The sequence below is a fragment of the Columba livia genome, chromosome 1 (assembly GCF_036013475.1).
Source record: "Columba livia isolate bColLiv1 breed racing homer chromosome 1, bColLiv1.pat.W.v2, whole genome shotgun sequence".
NCBI lineage: Eukaryota > Metazoa > Chordata > Aves > Columbiformes > Columbidae > Columba > Columba livia.
In genome coordinates, this window is record NC_088602.1 from 194,711,536 (window position 1) to 194,729,125 (window position 17,590).

Here is a 17,590-nt window from a genome sequence, read left to right on the forward strand (position 1 = left end):
TACAAGCACGCTGTAGTACTAAAGCTACACAGGTGATGAAGATGTCGTTTTTTCTTGGTTCAAGTTCTTGACATTAACCACCAAGACAGACAAGCTGGACTAACTACGAACAGTTACCTGAAAGCACCTATATTCAAGAACAGAAAAGGCATGAGAAATTATAAATAAAGAAACAGAAAACAACTTCATCTCACACTATGAATCTATGATGTCTTCATCTCTTGAAGATGTTTCCATTTAGTATATGATAGTAATAAATTTTACAGTAAAACTATAAGGACTACAGAGAAGAAAGAAAAGCACAAAAAGTGCATGGAATGTACACATATTTGCAACTTGAAAAAGGAGTGATTGCATACAGAAATAGAAAACAGTTTTAAGACAGGTGATACGGAAAAAGTGAATAAAGAATGATTTGACACAATTTCTCGCAATCAAAGAAAGAGGTGGAAGTAAATTCGAAAGAATAGTTCGTTAAATCAGAGAGCAAAACTTCTTTTCACACTAAATAAAGAAATTGCAGAAAATCATTGCCATAGGATGTTTTGAACAGTATATTTTAAAATAATTAGATAAATATTTAATACTACTCAATGGGCATTTTTTAAAAAGTATAACAGACAGAGATATAAAGCTTCTGAGTAGTAGAAGACAGGAGGGTATATACCTTCCCCACTCTTGCTCTTACTTTAAATGTTTGTTGTTGTCCACTTCACCTAACCTGGTTCAAGGATCTTTATGGTCCAAACTATGCTTTGTATAAAAAACAGACCAGACCAGTAGGACAGTGAGCAGTCTTATGTTGCTGCTGAAGAAAAGGATGAGAACAATTGCCTAGTTAGTATCATGGACTCAATATGGAAAAGAGACATTCAAACTCTCACAAAACAAAAAATATTCCTGGCCGTGAAAAATTATATCTGCTGTCAGTAGATGTATTTTTGAGTCTCTGTCTCAGGTGGCTTAAGGGTTTGACCGTGACTAGAGTAGTAACAATATCCTTCTCGTGTAGATTCTCTGCTATCTGTTGAGAAATCAACTCCTGGTTCAACTTAATAGATTTTATTCTTATTTTTAAATAAACACTAATCACAGGAGACAACTCTACCGAAAACCAGACTTCAGTCATTCTCATGGTCAGGGAATTAAAATCTCTGATTCAGTGTACGTAAGAAATGGAAACACAGGAAACAAATCTACCTGTGTTTTTGAACATCTCTTAACTTTCAATGACTAATGGCCAGACAAGTAACATTATTACATGTAACCCTTGTCCTCCGGTGGAATAATTACTGAAAGGGCAAGTTATTGGAACTAATTATCGAGGATACACTTATTGAGAATAAAGTTATATCCACATCTTTAGCAAATAAGGCAGCTGGCAAGGAATCTGCTCTGCATGGCTCCTCCCACCCCATCCCAGCCTGGCCTGCATCCTTGGTTGGTCGTGATGCGGGGAGCCCAGTGTACTGGCACTAAGGAATATGGGGGGTGGAGCAGTGTGGAGATACTGTGGCCAGGTCCTATGTACAAGACAGGTACAAGAACCAGATGGTATAGCTGCTGTCAACTAAAAATATACATGTTCCATTTTGTTGAAAACGCTAGTTACTGAGCCAGCAGATGTGCCGAAATTTGTCCTGTGGATGAACTTCACTCATTATAATAGCAAAACACATCGCCATCCCAACAGATATACAGAATCACAACCTCTGAGCACTCCCCTCCAGCGAGTTCATGATCCATCTCACCGTGCTTTCATCCAGCCCATAATTCCTGAGCTTGCCTATGAGGACATTGTGAGAGATGGTGTCAAAAGCTTTGATGAAGTCAAGGCAGACAATGTCCTGCTCTCCCCTCACCTATCCAGCCAGTCAGACCAGCATAGAAGGCTATCACGTTGGTCAAACATTATTTTTCTTTGGTGAACCCATGATGACTACCCCTGGTAACCTTCTTTTCTTCCACATGCTTGGAGATGACACCCAGAACAAGCTGTTCCATCACCTTTCCAGGGATCAAGGGAGGCTGATTGGCCTGTAGTTTACTGGGTCATCCTCTTGACTTTTATGAAGACTGGAGTGATGTTGGCTTTCTTCAAGTTCTCAGGCACCTCTCCTGTTCTCCACCACCTTTCAAAGATGGAGAGTGGCTTTACAATATCATCTACCAACTGTCTCAGCACTCGTGAGTGCATCCCATCGGGGCCCATGGATTTGTGGATATCCAGTTTGTCTAAACGATCTCTAACCTGATCCTCCTCAACCAAGGGAAAGTCTTCCTTCTGCCAGACTTTCTCTCCTGTCTTCCATCACACTCCTATGCTCCCATGAGCAAGCACTGCCAAGTTTTTACCTCAAAAATCAAAGTAAGAATTTTTACACCAATCAAAGGTAGGTATGACTAGAGTCACTCAAGCTCCACCTAAACTTAGAAAATACTATAAAATATGCTAACAATAGAGGAAGGGTAGGGTGAAGACACCATCACTGACAAGTCAAGAAAATAGCATAACATATCTGGGATCAGTTGACTGGTTGGGTAAGATTTGCACAGCTGGTTATACCAAGTGTTCTTCCAGGACACCTAGACTTCAAGCTCATATTTGTAATCACATTAGTAGCACTATTTAGTCATCTTAGAACTTATATATATTTGGTACCAATACGTATTTCTTGCAACTGAAGTGTGGTTTTTGCAGACAGTGTATTTTATCAACAGCAATCTAAAAGAACTTGTACCTGTTGCTTTAATAAACCTCATTATTTCTGGATCTAGTAATGAGGATTTCTCACTGGATGTGCTCAAACTTACAGTATATTTTATACTACTACTGAATCCGTGCAAGTGCGTAAATTCAATGACCATGACCCGAACCCACACTATTAGTGAATCCGTAATTGCATGAATTCAACAAAACACCAGACTGGTTATCGAGCACGATCTGACTTATAGCGCCGACTTGAGGTTATATGACATAATTGGGTATCACTCAGGAGTTCAGCTCAGCCGCCCACAGCCCTCAGTGCAAATACTGAGGACAAGCTGGAATGCAAGGAAGCTTAACTTCTGCTAAATTAACCTCTTAAAAAAAATAACTCCCTTTTTTCTCTCTTTTTTTTTTTTTCCTGTGACCAAACTTTAATACGTCTCTAGAGTTAGATGTCTATTTTTCCATTTGGATAAAAAGAAAAAGTATACTTCTGCAGTTTTTCATAAGCTTCAATAAAATTTTGGGATCTTCAACACTTCTGGAAAATCATACCAATGTTGTTTATTAAAATATAACATGAGGTTTTCTGTTTTGTTTTGTTTTAAACAAAATCCCCTTGATCAAAAGCTAGTGATAAGCTAAATAAATTATACCAACAAATTAATGGGAAACAAAGATGTCTGCTACCATAGCAGCTAATAGGGTATATAAGGTCCAACGTGAGATACATGACAACTAAAATGAACACTAAGTCAAAGAGAGGGAAAATAAGCTTCACCATTCCTTGAAGAAAGAAAGGATATAAATGGCTGGTCAAGTATATGTGATAATACTTTGTCTAATGAGGACATGCATTTTCCAGAAAAATGAAATAATGTTTATTTTGAGCAAAGGAAGCATCAGTCTCTCAGATGAAGAAGATAGATTCTATTTCAAGGAGGAAAAAATACATATTTCTGGACCCACCTGCAGGACTTTATGATGAGAAGCATAAGCCAGTAGTTTCCACCAACTCTGCGCTGTTGAGGTTTGTCTAACAGATGCAACCTGAGAAATGTACTTTCTACTGAGAAAGAAAATCTTCTTAGGAAAAGATGGCAAATAAGCTGGAAAAGGACATGCAATTGTTCTGATTTAACACCAGGTTCAAATCACAGCTCTGTACTCTCATCTCTCACACAGGCTGTGGTGCTCATCAGCCTCCCCACTGGGCTAATCTGAAGAAAACTAACAGATACTGCTGAGGAGCAGGGGGTAACAGGAACTAGGAGAAAAATCTATTTCAGCAGTGAGACATTAAATCAGCTCATCAGTACTGTCAAATTCTATCAGTCTTATTATTTGCTTTTCCCTATGCTTTTTGTATAATTTTGTAACTGTTTTGCATTTTACATGGTAGGATTATATGTTTTAATTTGCATTTATTTTCCATGGTTAGCCTCAAGATACCTTGGTAACACTAAAGTTTTCCTCACAAAAGAAAAGAGTAAAGCTGTAAAGTAGGATGCCTGGGCACTGTAAACAGTACCTGTCTCACCTGCCTGGTTTGCGGTGTATCCAATGAGTCTGAGTGTGTGACTCACTTCAACTACATCAGCCAACTGGTGAGCTGACAATACAGCAGCCAGTTAAGTGGTAACTAAACAAAAAGGTTTCCTGGCAGGAGAAAATATTAAGCTGTACACTTGAACTGTTAACACTCACATGGCACTTGCCACCACTTATTTAAAATCAAAATAATGTACATAGATGCTACCATGGGTTTTTTTTGTTGTTGTTTTTTGTTGTTGTTGTTGTTGTTGTTTTGGGGTTTTTTTGTTCGTTTGTTAGTTTTGTTTGTTTGTTTGTTTTTGTTTTTTGTTTTTTGTTTTTTTTTTTTCCTAAACAAGATTTTAGCTATGGAACTTGTACCAGTGTCTCTTCTGCAAATTATGTACCTCTATAGAGTTACTTACACATAGAAATCACTGCACAAAAGACAGCACAAAAAGGTAATTTATGTAAGATCATCAGATCAGAAGGAAAGCACTGTAATGAAAAATACATGTATTCCATTCTACATGAAAAGTAAATAAAATGAAGCACTTACATGCCAATGAAAATCATCCTGTTTAAAACAACAGTCAATATAACACCATGTTATCTTGTATTAAAATTATTTGATGGCATTGTTACAAATTTCTTTCCAGCACCAAACTGCGCAGAAATCAAGTGTTGTTTCGAACTCAATATTTAAGCAGTTAAAAAATACAGATAGTTGAAACTAAACTCTGTTTAAGTATTGGTGTACAACAACTGATGTTCAAGACCTGTATTGCCATCTCTAGTCACGGATGAAGAGTGCAGACTGGCTGCCATCCCTGCACTGGTGCTGCTTCTGCCACCCCAGAGAAATACGCAGCTGCATTAACAGAGATCTTAAAAGTGTGTCAAGGGCAACACACATTTTAAGAAACAAAATAAACCAAAAGAAAAACTTGATGCAAGCTTCAATAACATGTCTTAAACTGAAGCAAGAATACTTTCTGAGGTTTTTGATGGTAAACACTTAAAATATTTATCTACAGTAGAACAGCACAGACACTGAGCATGGAGATACCCTCATAATTTCTAACACAATATGTTGAATCTTTTAAGTGAGAGTTCAAAGCCAACAAAAGTCAATTTCAAGCACACAATGGAATCTTTAAATTAGTGTCAAAACGCCTACCTGGCAAGGAATAAATATAAAACTAACTTGAATTTCATAAGTCCATAGAAATATCTTAAACACTTGTATATCCTGAATAATTCAGCCATCATGCTTTCTCATTTTACCAATCCTTTACGCTAAAAAAGATCACAAAATGTAAGATAAAAATGCAAGAGATAATAAAAAGATAAAACCGAAGACTTATGTTAGACTATTTTGGTTTGTGGAATCTTTCATACTTGAATAAGTCTATGAACATTCATATTAATCAGTCCTACAGTTTTAAAAACCGAGTGATTGGGGCATAACTTAACAAGCTATTTCTATTTTGAAAGAGTCTGAGGTATTTACAGCATTTATCCTAGGAAAAAAAAATAGCAAAGCTCAAACAATGTGAAAAAGAGGGACAACCCACTCTCATTAAAATGCAATTCAGTTTAAAGAATAAACCAAACTAAATATTTATGAATAAGGAGCTTTCATAACATATCCTTCACAAGCAAGATGTATAATGTCTTCCATTTTTCTACTTGTCAAAGTTCTGCTACAGAAGACAGTGATATATATTTTAGTGGATTTCATAGATACACTTACAGAATACCAGAGTATCTGCCGAAGTGAGTGTTTGGGAACCTTGCCAAATTTCTCTTCCCCTCAACTCTAACCAGCTCAAGTACAGGTATTTTAAATTCAACTATTTACTTCACAGAGCCTAACAAAACAACTGATGAATCCTAAATTAAACCAGATAGAAAATATGACACCAGGCAGAGTACCTCTGCTACCATACAGACCAAGACAGAGGTGGAGGGAGGTGTCCAATTCTATTCTCACCGAAGTCAACGGAAGAACTGCAACAAATTTTGAGAGACAGAATGCAGTTCTAACAGCTCCTGACAACAACAGTTATCTATCATGCTAAGAAGTATATAACAGTGGACTATTTAAGTGTGCTGTCATTCACTTGAAAAACCCCTGCTGCAATTCATGAGAAAATGGGGCCTGCTCTAAGAATGACCAATCTGGAATTTAAGATAGCAGCAGTACAATATTTATCTTTCCACTGCAAACAGAGGAAAACACACAGCTCAGTGAGACAAGCCATTATTTCAACTTTGATAGGGAGAGGGAAGGAGAAAGGAGACAAAATGCTTTTTTCTGTGAAGACATCATCAGTAGGATCCTCTTGTTCAAGAGAGACCACTTATCTCTAATCCTTGGGAGTGGGGGGAAGCCATCCACCATCACCTTGGATTTCTGCAGGAAAAGGGGGATGTAGAAGGCACTGCCGGTGCAGACATGAGGAAATCCAACAGTCCCACCTGCCGAAACTCACCCTCCTCCTCGGCCATTCCTGAGCCCTGCTGTGTCCCGGGACTAGAGCTGCCTGTACCCAGCGGCTTGGAAAATGCCCCATCTCTTCCCAGGAGCGCAAGGTAGGTAAAGTCTGAGCAAAACCCTCATGTCAGCAGTGCAGAGGGGGCTGCAGTCCCTGCTCATCTTACATTGCAACAGGGTTAGTTCACCTTCTCTCTGAACTTGTACTGCAGTTAAAGGCATTTCTGTTTACAGTAATTCAAGTTTTCTCAATTTCCTGCATTAGGACACATGAGGTAGCATAACCAAATCAAGTTACAGCATCATCAGCCTTTGGCTACAGTGAGGAAAAGCAGTTAAACATCTCCCCGGGTACTTTGTATTATTAGTAGAACTGGTCCTTCCATCTAAAGTTAAATTTCTTTCAAAAGTAAAATTTTCTATTGTATTTCTACCTCTACTAATTTGAAATCTTTCTTTCAAATCCAACATCACAGGTCCACGCATAGCTAGCCCTTCCAAAAAACTTCTTTACCAATGCATCTCTAAATGACATTTTGGCCTATAGCAGACTTCAGTTAAAAACATGAATCGAAAGATAAAATTAACTGAACAAATTCCATCTCTGAGTTGTTTTGCATTTGTAAAGCAGCACTGCTGATACGGTTGTAAATGACTGAACTAGAAATCATATGCCATAGAATGGCTTAGTGACAATTTATTCATGTAGGAATCTGTAACATTGCTTAACACTTCAGCAAAAACTTTGCACAAACTTTACCGGCTCTTGTAGGTTCACTGCATTTATTATCCATACTATCAGGCTGATAAGATCCATATTATAGATTGATATTAAACTGGCTGTAAGTACAAGTGAAATCTGATAAGCAACTTGTGGAATTCCTTGAGGTTGTTTCAAAAAAGGGCTGGCAATATAGGTGACTGTCTACATTAAGATATCCCTACTGGTTTTAAATACACTAATCACCAAGAAGTGCATGTGGAACAGTCTGCTAAACAACAATACCTAGAAAACAGTACAGATCTGCTGCACTTGCTGAGTCAAAACACAGAATTACTCCTTTAGCATGTTTAATACACAAAAATAATCCCACTTAGGTATAAGAATCCCATTTAGGTATAAGAAACCTTCACTTAAAACATACACTTGGAAATCCCATGTAAATAGATAAGTATTAAGCTTTTAAATAATATAAAGAAGTACTGTAATACAGCAGAATTTGCTCAAAACTGGAATTAAATAATCAGAACCACTTATGGATAAAGATCCCACTGAAGTGTAACCTACCAGGTGCCTACGGACTAACGATAAGAAATGTCGTCCTTCCAGCACAGCAACAGTTAATTTGAGAATGTAACCACACACCTGGGCTTCAAAAGAAATTTCTCAACATTACTGTAAGATGAAAGCTCACAGATGAGCCAAAAATGTCTACTCCTTGGACACATATGGGTGGTTAGCTGCATTAAGGAAGAGCTTTCACGTAATTTTAGCACATTGATGAGACTAATCATCAATCACCAACCACAGTGCTAGAGTTTGCATGAAGAAAAAAAAACAAACCTTCAGGAGTTAGAAATGCTGCAGCAATAGCAACAAAAGTTATTCAAATCGAGAGAAATTCATTACAGCGAAACAAGTAAATAGCTCAATCTTTCAGTTTATCAGAAAGGTCTTATAAAGAATAAATATTTTCCACTGGAAGAAAATACCAGGCAGTAATAGATATTAAAATGAATAACAGACGTTATAATGAGACAAAGGAGGTAAAAGGACCCCACATGGAAACAACAGCTCATTCAAATCAGAAATTTGTTGAAGATTAACAACCAAATAAAACTTGCAAGGATACCCCCTCTTAGGACAGATTAATAGTGGAAGTGATAGATTCCTCATTTCTTAACATTTTCTTATTAGATTTGGACACCATACTACAAAATAAACTTAACTGAAAAAACTTACTGAACTAATTAAACGTATAACCAGCAATTATTAACCCTCTAGTAGAGGTCGGGACAGATGGTCCAAGTGGGCATTCTGGCATTAAAATGTATGAAACTAACTAAACATTCCTACATAAGCAGATGTAAAGAGACTGACGTTTAAAGATGTTATGTCTCTTTATGATATATAAATTAAGAGTTATTATCATATTTACAAAAGTAATTTAGTTCAAAAGTGTTATGGAATTTATTTTTTTATTTTTTTGTTAACTTCAACAGCAAAGATAGTTATTGGGTATATTGTTTAAATACATAGTTAAAAATTGCAACAAGAAGCTACTGGAATGTCAAGTAACAGAACTAAGACTGGGTAAACAGTTTTTCTCTGATACCAATTCCTTCACTTGACAGTCTGGCAAGGAATTACTGAGGAAAAATTATTACCTCAACTAGAGGTCAGTAACATAAGTAGTGTTGTCTGGACAAACAATAGGACAGAAGGCACGGCAGAAGGACGAATGCTGAGAACAGAAGACTAGAAGCTGGTATTGGACTAAGCAGTTAAGCAGATGGGCAGTAAGAAGCCTGGAACTCAGAATCGATGGAGGGTATTGATTAAGCACAATTCAATGTTTTTCTTCTCTGAAGAGACAGAAGGGAGCATTGGCATTAACCCATGCTTTGAGTGACTGTTCATTTTAGTACTAGAAATTATCATGATATCAAGTGCTTGGTTTGGAAGGGCAAAAAGACTGAAGTGTTTCTAAGTGTTAATGATGACTGATGGCTTTTTCCCTTATCACAATGATTCTCAGATGACGCTAAAACAAAAGGTTCAAGAACAGCCACGTGCAGGCAAACAAACTGACATGTCCAAAACACATTATCAGAGTTATGGAGATTTAAAAAAGTACTTACTTGGTATGTGTCCCATAACCTGATGGTACAATGTAACGGGACTTCTCTCATCAGCAAGTTATTCATCCAACGGAAAGCAAATTGCAAGTATTTCACCTCATGCTGATCCAAGTGCCTATGAACTTGTTCTGAAGACAGAATAAACAGACATTTTACTGCAACTTTTCTGAAGTCCTTAAAAATCAAAAGCACTGTCTGAAAAAATAAAATCCTTCTTTGATCCCAAGCCAATAAAATGTGGTGATACAGGCAAACTCTTAAAACTGAATGAAAATCCCCAAAATAGAAATGACTACCTAAACATTACATAGGATGTATTTTTCTGCCTCTAGATGGCTTAAACAACTGGTCTCAGTTATTCTATCTTAAGAAAATATTAAGGTCAGAGCTTTATAATATGCCACAAAAAATATACAAAGTTATAAAGTGAAATGATTGGGTACATATATCCTCACTCATTTCTCAGTCTATATATTATTTGGGGCAATACTACAAGAAGCAAGGTTTGCAAATAACATAAGGGCTTCAAAAAATAAAGTGTTGATAATAAACAGAAGACAACACTAAAAATATGAGGAAAATACATATAAAGGTTGCATTCACTTGTGATAAAAAAGTGAGATTAAAGTCTGGTAAAAAATGAGAACAAATTTAAATAATTTGCAACTTAAATAATTTCATAGTATAACAACGAAAAAAACAGTAAAAATAATGGTTTCTACATCAGTACTCACTTGCACTATGCTTACTGTAGCACATTTCCTATTTGAAAGCTGTGATAAGCACTTCCACGGGTTATTGCTAGAGCCAATAGAACTAACCTACTACATTGCTTTTGTATACTATGGCAGAATTTCCTCCAAAAAGGATCAGAGACATTCAGTTAACAGGTTTTAGCTCACAGGCTCAAGTATGACAATGGTATGGTGTAAATGACAGCTACTGCAGAAATGCTAATGTCTTATTTTGGATATTATGTACAACAATAAGTCTTCGTTAAAACCTAAATAAGACATTCCCATTGTCTTTCTTCATACAAATTCATTTCTGAGAAATTTTGCTATCCACGTCATCCTTCATCCACATTCACAGAGGTTTATTATTAGCAAAGACAACGAGTACATGGTGATCTTCCAAACTATCAATAGTGAGCTTTTTTGAAAATTAGACCAGTCACAACACATTACACCAAAGGTCCAAAGGTTATCTCCAATGGTGTCTAAAAAGAAATACCCATGGAAATGCATAAAGCACTGGTATTTCTGCACAGCACTTCTCAGCCTCTGTATATCTGTGGATAAAGCACTCTTCAGCAGACCTGGAATCCACGTTCCTAAAGTCATATACTTCTGTAATATAAATATAGAAAAATATACAAAACTGTTTATGCACATCTTAAAACTATCTGTTACTTTTCCTGGGAACTTTAAAAAGTTGTAGCTATACATAAAGATGTGTGAGTTTTTAAATAATTAATTTCATTTCTATGTATAGGAGTAACCAGGTAATTAGACACTTCTGCTATGCAATCTATCGAACTGCTACTGTGGGATGTAAAAAGGTAGAGAATGAGGGCGGAGAGGTAATGATCTCGTGCTCTTTTAAGTCACCTCATCATGTCCTGGATAATCCCTCTCCTTCTCTGTCATTAAGTGTACAGGAGAAGTATGACAGCATCACTAATGTATGCCATGCCTACATATTGTCGATATTTCTAACAACACAGGAGAACTTTATAATGGATCTTCTACTGCCCATAATAGTTTCAGCCTTCCAGTCCCAAGAGCCTGGGACTAAAACTCTACAAACCCAATATCCTCCCATCACCTCCACCACCTTCTCTCCCAGGCTTTCAGAAAGGCTCATCAGCTGCCTCAGCTGGGGGAGAGATGAGGGTCAATCTCCAGGCTTGGGCTGAGACCTGCGTAAAGTGATCAACCTGTACAAGTGTCCAGTCAGCACTCCAAACACAGCAGCTATCTGTTGGGCTTACTCTGCAGCCCTTCCTCAGGGCAAATAATCGAGAAATGTGCTTTATAAAAGTAATGGAATTCTGCACAGTGAAGACCTTTCTCCCTCTGTAAAATGCTGATGAAGCAAGTGATCACCTTGAAAAGTTTTTGGAAGGAGAAGACAAATATGGCAATCATCTATGTTCTGCAACCTTAGAGAAATAGGCTTAAAAAAGAAAGAGGGCAGCTTATATGTAGAAGTCCACATTTTGAACATACTGTAAGCTTCAGAAGCCTCTGTATTTTCATTTTCTACACAGAGACCTTGCATGCCTCTAACTTCTAAACAGATGGAATGGAATGGAACGGAAAGGAATAGCATAGCACAGAAATTTCAGTTGGAAGGGACCTACAATGATCATCTAGTCCAACTGCCTGACCAATTCAGGACTGACCAAAAATTAAAGCATTGTCTACACAGCCCCTAAACACTGACAGGCTTGAGGCACTGACCACCTCTCCAGGAAGCATGTTCTGGTGTTTGATCACCCTCTCAGTAAAGGAATGCTTCCTAAATGTCCAGTCTAAACCTCTCATGAAGCAACCTGGAACCATTCTCATGTGTCCTATCACTGGATACCAGGGAGAGGAGCTCAGCACCTCCCTCCCCACTTTCCCTCCTCAGGATGCTGTAGAGAGCAATGGGGTCACCCCTCAGCCTCCTTTTCTGCAAACTAGGCAAGTTTGAAGTCCTTTGCCACTCCTCATAGGACACTTCTTCCAGTCCTTTCACCAGATTTGTTGCCCTCCTCTGGATACCTTTAAGGACCTTCACACCCTTCTTAAATTGTGGGGCCTAACACTGCACACAGTGTTCAAGGTGAGGCTGCACCAATGCCAAATACAGTGGGTAAAACACCTCTTTTGACCATCTGTTTGTATTGTGTTTGATGCACGTCAGAGTGCAGTTTGCCCTCTTGGCTGCCAGGGCACACACCGCTGACTCCTACTGATCTGCTGCCAACCAGCACCCCCAGACCCTTTTCCACAGGGCTGCTCTCCAGCCACTCCTCTCCCAAATTATACTTGCACCTGGAGTTACAGATGCAGAATCCAGCACTTGGACTTGTTACATTTTCAAATGTTCAATAAATCACTGATGATTGCCCATGCTCCAATCTATGCAGATCCCTTTGCAAGGCCTCTCATCCCCTAAGAGAGTCAACAGCACCTCCCACTTTGGTATCATCAGCAAACCTGCTAATGGCGCATTTACCTCCTGCATTCAAAACATTGATAAAAGTATTGAACAGAACCAGCTGTAGAACTGTACCCTGAGGAACACTACCGGTGACCAGTCGCCAGCCAGATGTAGCCCCATTTGCTGCAACGCTCTGAGCCCTGCCCTTCAGCCGGGTCTTCACCTGGCTAGTTGGGCTAGTTTTTCAAGACATATACAGAATTATTACCATGTATCTGCCTTTGCTCTCAACAAATTTAGCTGCAAGTTAAATATACTGCAGTGAGATACTATGTTAAATTTATTTTTTAAATATCACATTTAGATACCTATATTGCATACTATGATAATTAGATAACCCACTACATCAGGCAGGATGGAAAAAAGTCAGTTTTATATCTAACTGAAGTCAGTAACTCACAAACGTTTTTGTTCTTCACATTGCAGAAACAAATTTCATTTGGTTGCTTGCAGCCATTGAAACTATGTAATGAAGAACAATAAATTGTGCTAGTTGTGAAATTTCAACTACAGTTGTTAATAGGCATAATGAATTTCTTGAAACTTGCTTTCCAATCTAAACAAGTTGAAAAATAGACTACTAACCTCTGTGCATTATATACAATTGATGCAAGACTAGAATGGAAGATGCATCAACTAAAAAAGCTAATTCTTCCTACTTTGTAAGTAATCGTGAGTAGAGGCTATTTTGCTGATAAAGGTAATTTGGACCATCATAATCTAAATTTAAATTTTCCATTTCAGTGAAAATAAGTACATGTGTGCAATGAACAAGCAAGATATATAATTACTGTCAGCTTTCAGAAAGTATTTTCTAAAAAATAGTTCTACTGAAGTTTCTGATAGTAAAATTATTTTACAGTTTTTAAAAAGGTTCTATTATCAAAATTCAAAAGAAAGACGAACAACATTTAATTAGTTTCCCACTACTTTCAATAGATCTATATATAAAGTTTTGGTGAAGCAAGTCTTCTGATTAGAAAATACATTATATAGATGCATTCCAAAGTAGCATACTGCCAATAATATGTACTCTGTACATAAAAAGTATTAATAACTATTTATAAGTTTAATAAATACACTTCTTGGATATATTAGTGTGAATGACTGCATTTAGCCACTGTAAACAGATGCTTCTTAGGACAGAATGACCTAAACATATAAAATATTTACTGGAAATGTTTAACGTCAGCTCCTCATGCTGTGTTATTGATTTCAGAATTAAAGTTGTATGTGACTATAGTATCACAAACTAAAGCCATGGCTGAGGACAGAAGTACCTTGTCCTAAAGTACAACTGCACTGCTGTCCTGTCTGGGGATACTGACAAAATGAGTGTTTAGGAAAGTGTACATATAAGTTAAGAGGAAAAACAAAATAATAGTAGAATTACGTGTGAATTGCCAAATTACAGTGGCAGAGCGTGGTTCCATGGCATCCATCTGCATAACTTTTTACTTCAGAATATTAGCCTTTCGGTGTTGACTTAAAGATTCTCATCAAGCATAGCAATTTTTTCTGACGTTAGACTTTAAATGATTTTCAAAAGTGTCAAAACTGTCTAAAGTTTAGTTTTTACTTGTGTTTCATACCCTGGGCATGTCATTTTTAACTTCATTTTATCAAAACTTTATACATATTTCATTGTAAATATAAAAAGCATTAATTATAGCTTAACTGCATTTCAGATAATTTTTAACAAATCTCTGATAAACAGGCCTTGTAGTTCAACAAAAGGAAGAAAAGTGTGTATTCTCAAGAAGAGCTACACAATTCTTCTTGAAATGAGTACAATGGCTACAAGAGTAACTCATCTGGTACCAAGCCAAAATGAACAGTAAAATAATGGAACCAACCTTTGCCACAAAGGCCTATTGGCACTGCCATTTACATGTGGAGTGACGTTTGTACATTGCTGCTTAATGTACAAAAATGTGCTAAAGAAATAAGCTCATGCTCCTATTTTCCAGTGGCACTATAGCAGGATTTTCTTCTTTCTCAACCATGCCTACAAAGGCAAGCATTCCAGACTAATTCAGAGACTAACATAACGGAAGACATGCTGAAGAAAGCAAACGGGGTGAATCACTGATACACTTCAGAAAACAATTTCCATGTCTACTAGAGATGAGAATTTCCACTGTCTAATTATCTCAGTTTTTAATTAGTCACCTTGGTATTTTCAAAAACAACTGACATTGCAAATCAATAAACAAACATTGTAATCTATAAACTTTACATAAACTTCACAATAATAACACAGGTACACATAATAAGAAAGCAATCTTGCTGTTAAATTCAGGTTAACATCTTTCCAGACGCCTTTTAAAAAACTGATTAATAGACCAGTATGATTCAAGTTTCTCCTCCTGTTTTCTCTCCATCAGTAAAAAAAGATACAAATCCAGCAAGTTTTCAGCTGCAGAAGCAGTTTTGAAAATAATTTAACCAGTTGAATTTAGAATCCAGATACCTTTCTTCCCATATTAGCTCAAATGTAGTAAGAAATTATTTATTACTTAACTCTTTCAATTTGTCAGTCAATGGTGATAATGAAGCTTCATAACATAGGTTATAGCAAATCCATATTTAAACTTTTAAAATGTCCTCTGACAAACAGTCAAAATATTACAATGTTTGACAATTCATTACCTCATGGTTGATCAGACTTCTCCAATACACTACTATGCAATGGTTTAATCTCCATTCACAAGGGATGTGCTTGCAAGCCTGGAATTTGTTGGATCATTCGATTAAAACCAGTAAACTGCACTGTCACAATTTGTGTGATGTTGAGTAGGCAACAATGATGTTTCCCTCCTTGTGCAATCTTACAAATTCTTCACTACAGAAAAGTTTTCACGGCCCAGCCCATTACAAGTATGAGACGCTATGTACAATCTAAGTGAACAGTGTAAAGTAACATATCTTTTCCAGTTTTTTCATAATGCTGTGACCTGATATTTGACCGACAGCTTCCAAGTACGAGTTTCATCTACAAAACTTTAGTACTGTTTCCTTTACTGTGCAAAGCAACCAACCACTAGATTTTCTTCTCTGTAATGCAGTATTACAGTAGGCATTTATTTCAACTTAGCTGAATTTCCTAAAAGTGTGGGTGGCTATTAAAAAAGACAGTAATATAACACAAAAAAAACCTACATAACCTAGAGGAACTCTGCTTACTAGAAACAGTGTTACCCACAAGGGTTGTCCCTGCATCCTGCACTCATGAGACCAGAACCTCCTGAAAAGCTGTGACTGCTAAAGGTTCACAAACATTTGACAAAACTGGATTTCCTGACTATTGCCTGCAAGCTCCCAGATCTCCGTAGAGAACAAGCATCCCTTCGATCGCATCAGCCCTCGTATGGCTATGGTCACCCATGCTCGTCTTCCATCATCTTTCAGCACTTTTTGCTCCAGTCTAGATTCACAGACTGTTGATTAACACGCAGCAGTTCATGCAGCTGCATTCATTCAGTTAGGGACTCCATAACCAACATATCCATCACCAGTTCATCTGTACTATCCATTCAGTCAAGACAGTAAAAAAAAGTTGAAATCTTTTCTGCTACAACTAGATCCTTTAAACACTGCCACTTCCTTCAAATTATAGCTCTCACCTACTGAAACTTGCTGTCTAAAAGAAGGAACTTTGTTATCAGTAAATGACTGCTTTCTTTTCAAATACCCTACTTATCAAAAGCAAATCTCTTCCTAGATCATTTCTACATTCTTCAAATCCAGTATGTTTATGGGAGACAAAGGTAAGAGTTTGGAGTGAAATCTCAACACCACATGCTGCCAGACACAGAGTAAGGTTTACAACCTCCCAATCTGAACTAATCAAAGTCTGAACAAAAGTAACTCTGTCAAGATTACACCTTAGCAATGAGGTATTATTAATTATGTATATTAATTTTTATTAATATACATTAATAACAGAAGTTCCTGATGACTGAAAAAGACATTCAAAAAATCATAAATGTGCACTTGAAGACAAGAAATCATTATGATACACAATTCTACTTCAAGTAATAGCAAGGATCCGAATCAAAGATTTACATGCTGATTATACCTTGTTCCAGAATTAGTTTGCTTTTTATACCTGGCTAACATCATCCATTGTAAGAAATATAATAAAAGCATTTTAAAAATATGAAAAGGTATGACTGGCGCAAACAAAGAAGTATTACCAAATTATACTCTCCTCACAGCCTACAATTTAGAGACAATGATCTATTTGAATTTAGCTCACTAAATGCACAGCTAGTAGCTATAACTGAGAAATAACTTCTTTACACACACAAGATACAGCTGATACTCCAATACTAAAAAGTCCAAGACATTGATCCCAAAGCAAAATAAGAAAATACTGATGAAGGGAGGGAAGGGGGAAAGACCTGGTTGCCTCAGGGAATCAAACGCAAGTAACAACTCTGTGGTACCCAGCGCAAAATGGAGGAAACTATTAGGAATAACAGTCAGCAGCAATCAAGGAAGATCTACCATTCTAGCTAAAAGTTAAAAATATGGCCTGTGTTTCCAGGTGGAATTCTAACTCAATATTCAAAGTACAATAAATGGTGAGAAATATGTTTGGGGAGACACTTGTACTGTCAGATAGTATTCACTGGACTTCCACAGCCTCTTTTTCTAAATCATAACTGTGTGCATTCATAACAGGGTTTATGCCTAATATTTTTTAAATTCACCATCACATGAAACTGCCTTTTTTTTGTTTTTACTTTGCCACAAAAACAGTAAAT

General features: G+C 37.0%; 1 protein-coding gene across 2 annotated transcripts in view; it reads right to left on the reverse strand.

Annotated features, from left to right (window-relative positions):
* TBC1D22A (TBC1 domain family member 22A) overlaps positions 1-17,590 on the reverse strand; it is a 165,344-nt gene that overhangs the window by 59,767 nt on the left and 87,987 nt on the right. For both annotated transcript variants that reach the window (XM_065048965.1, XM_065048964.1), the window contains exon 11: positions 9,606-9,733. In XM_065048965.1, the coding sequence (XP_064905037.1) occupies positions 9,606-9,733 (128 nt within the window). The remainder of the gene's footprint in view (positions 1-9,605; positions 9,734-17,590) is intronic.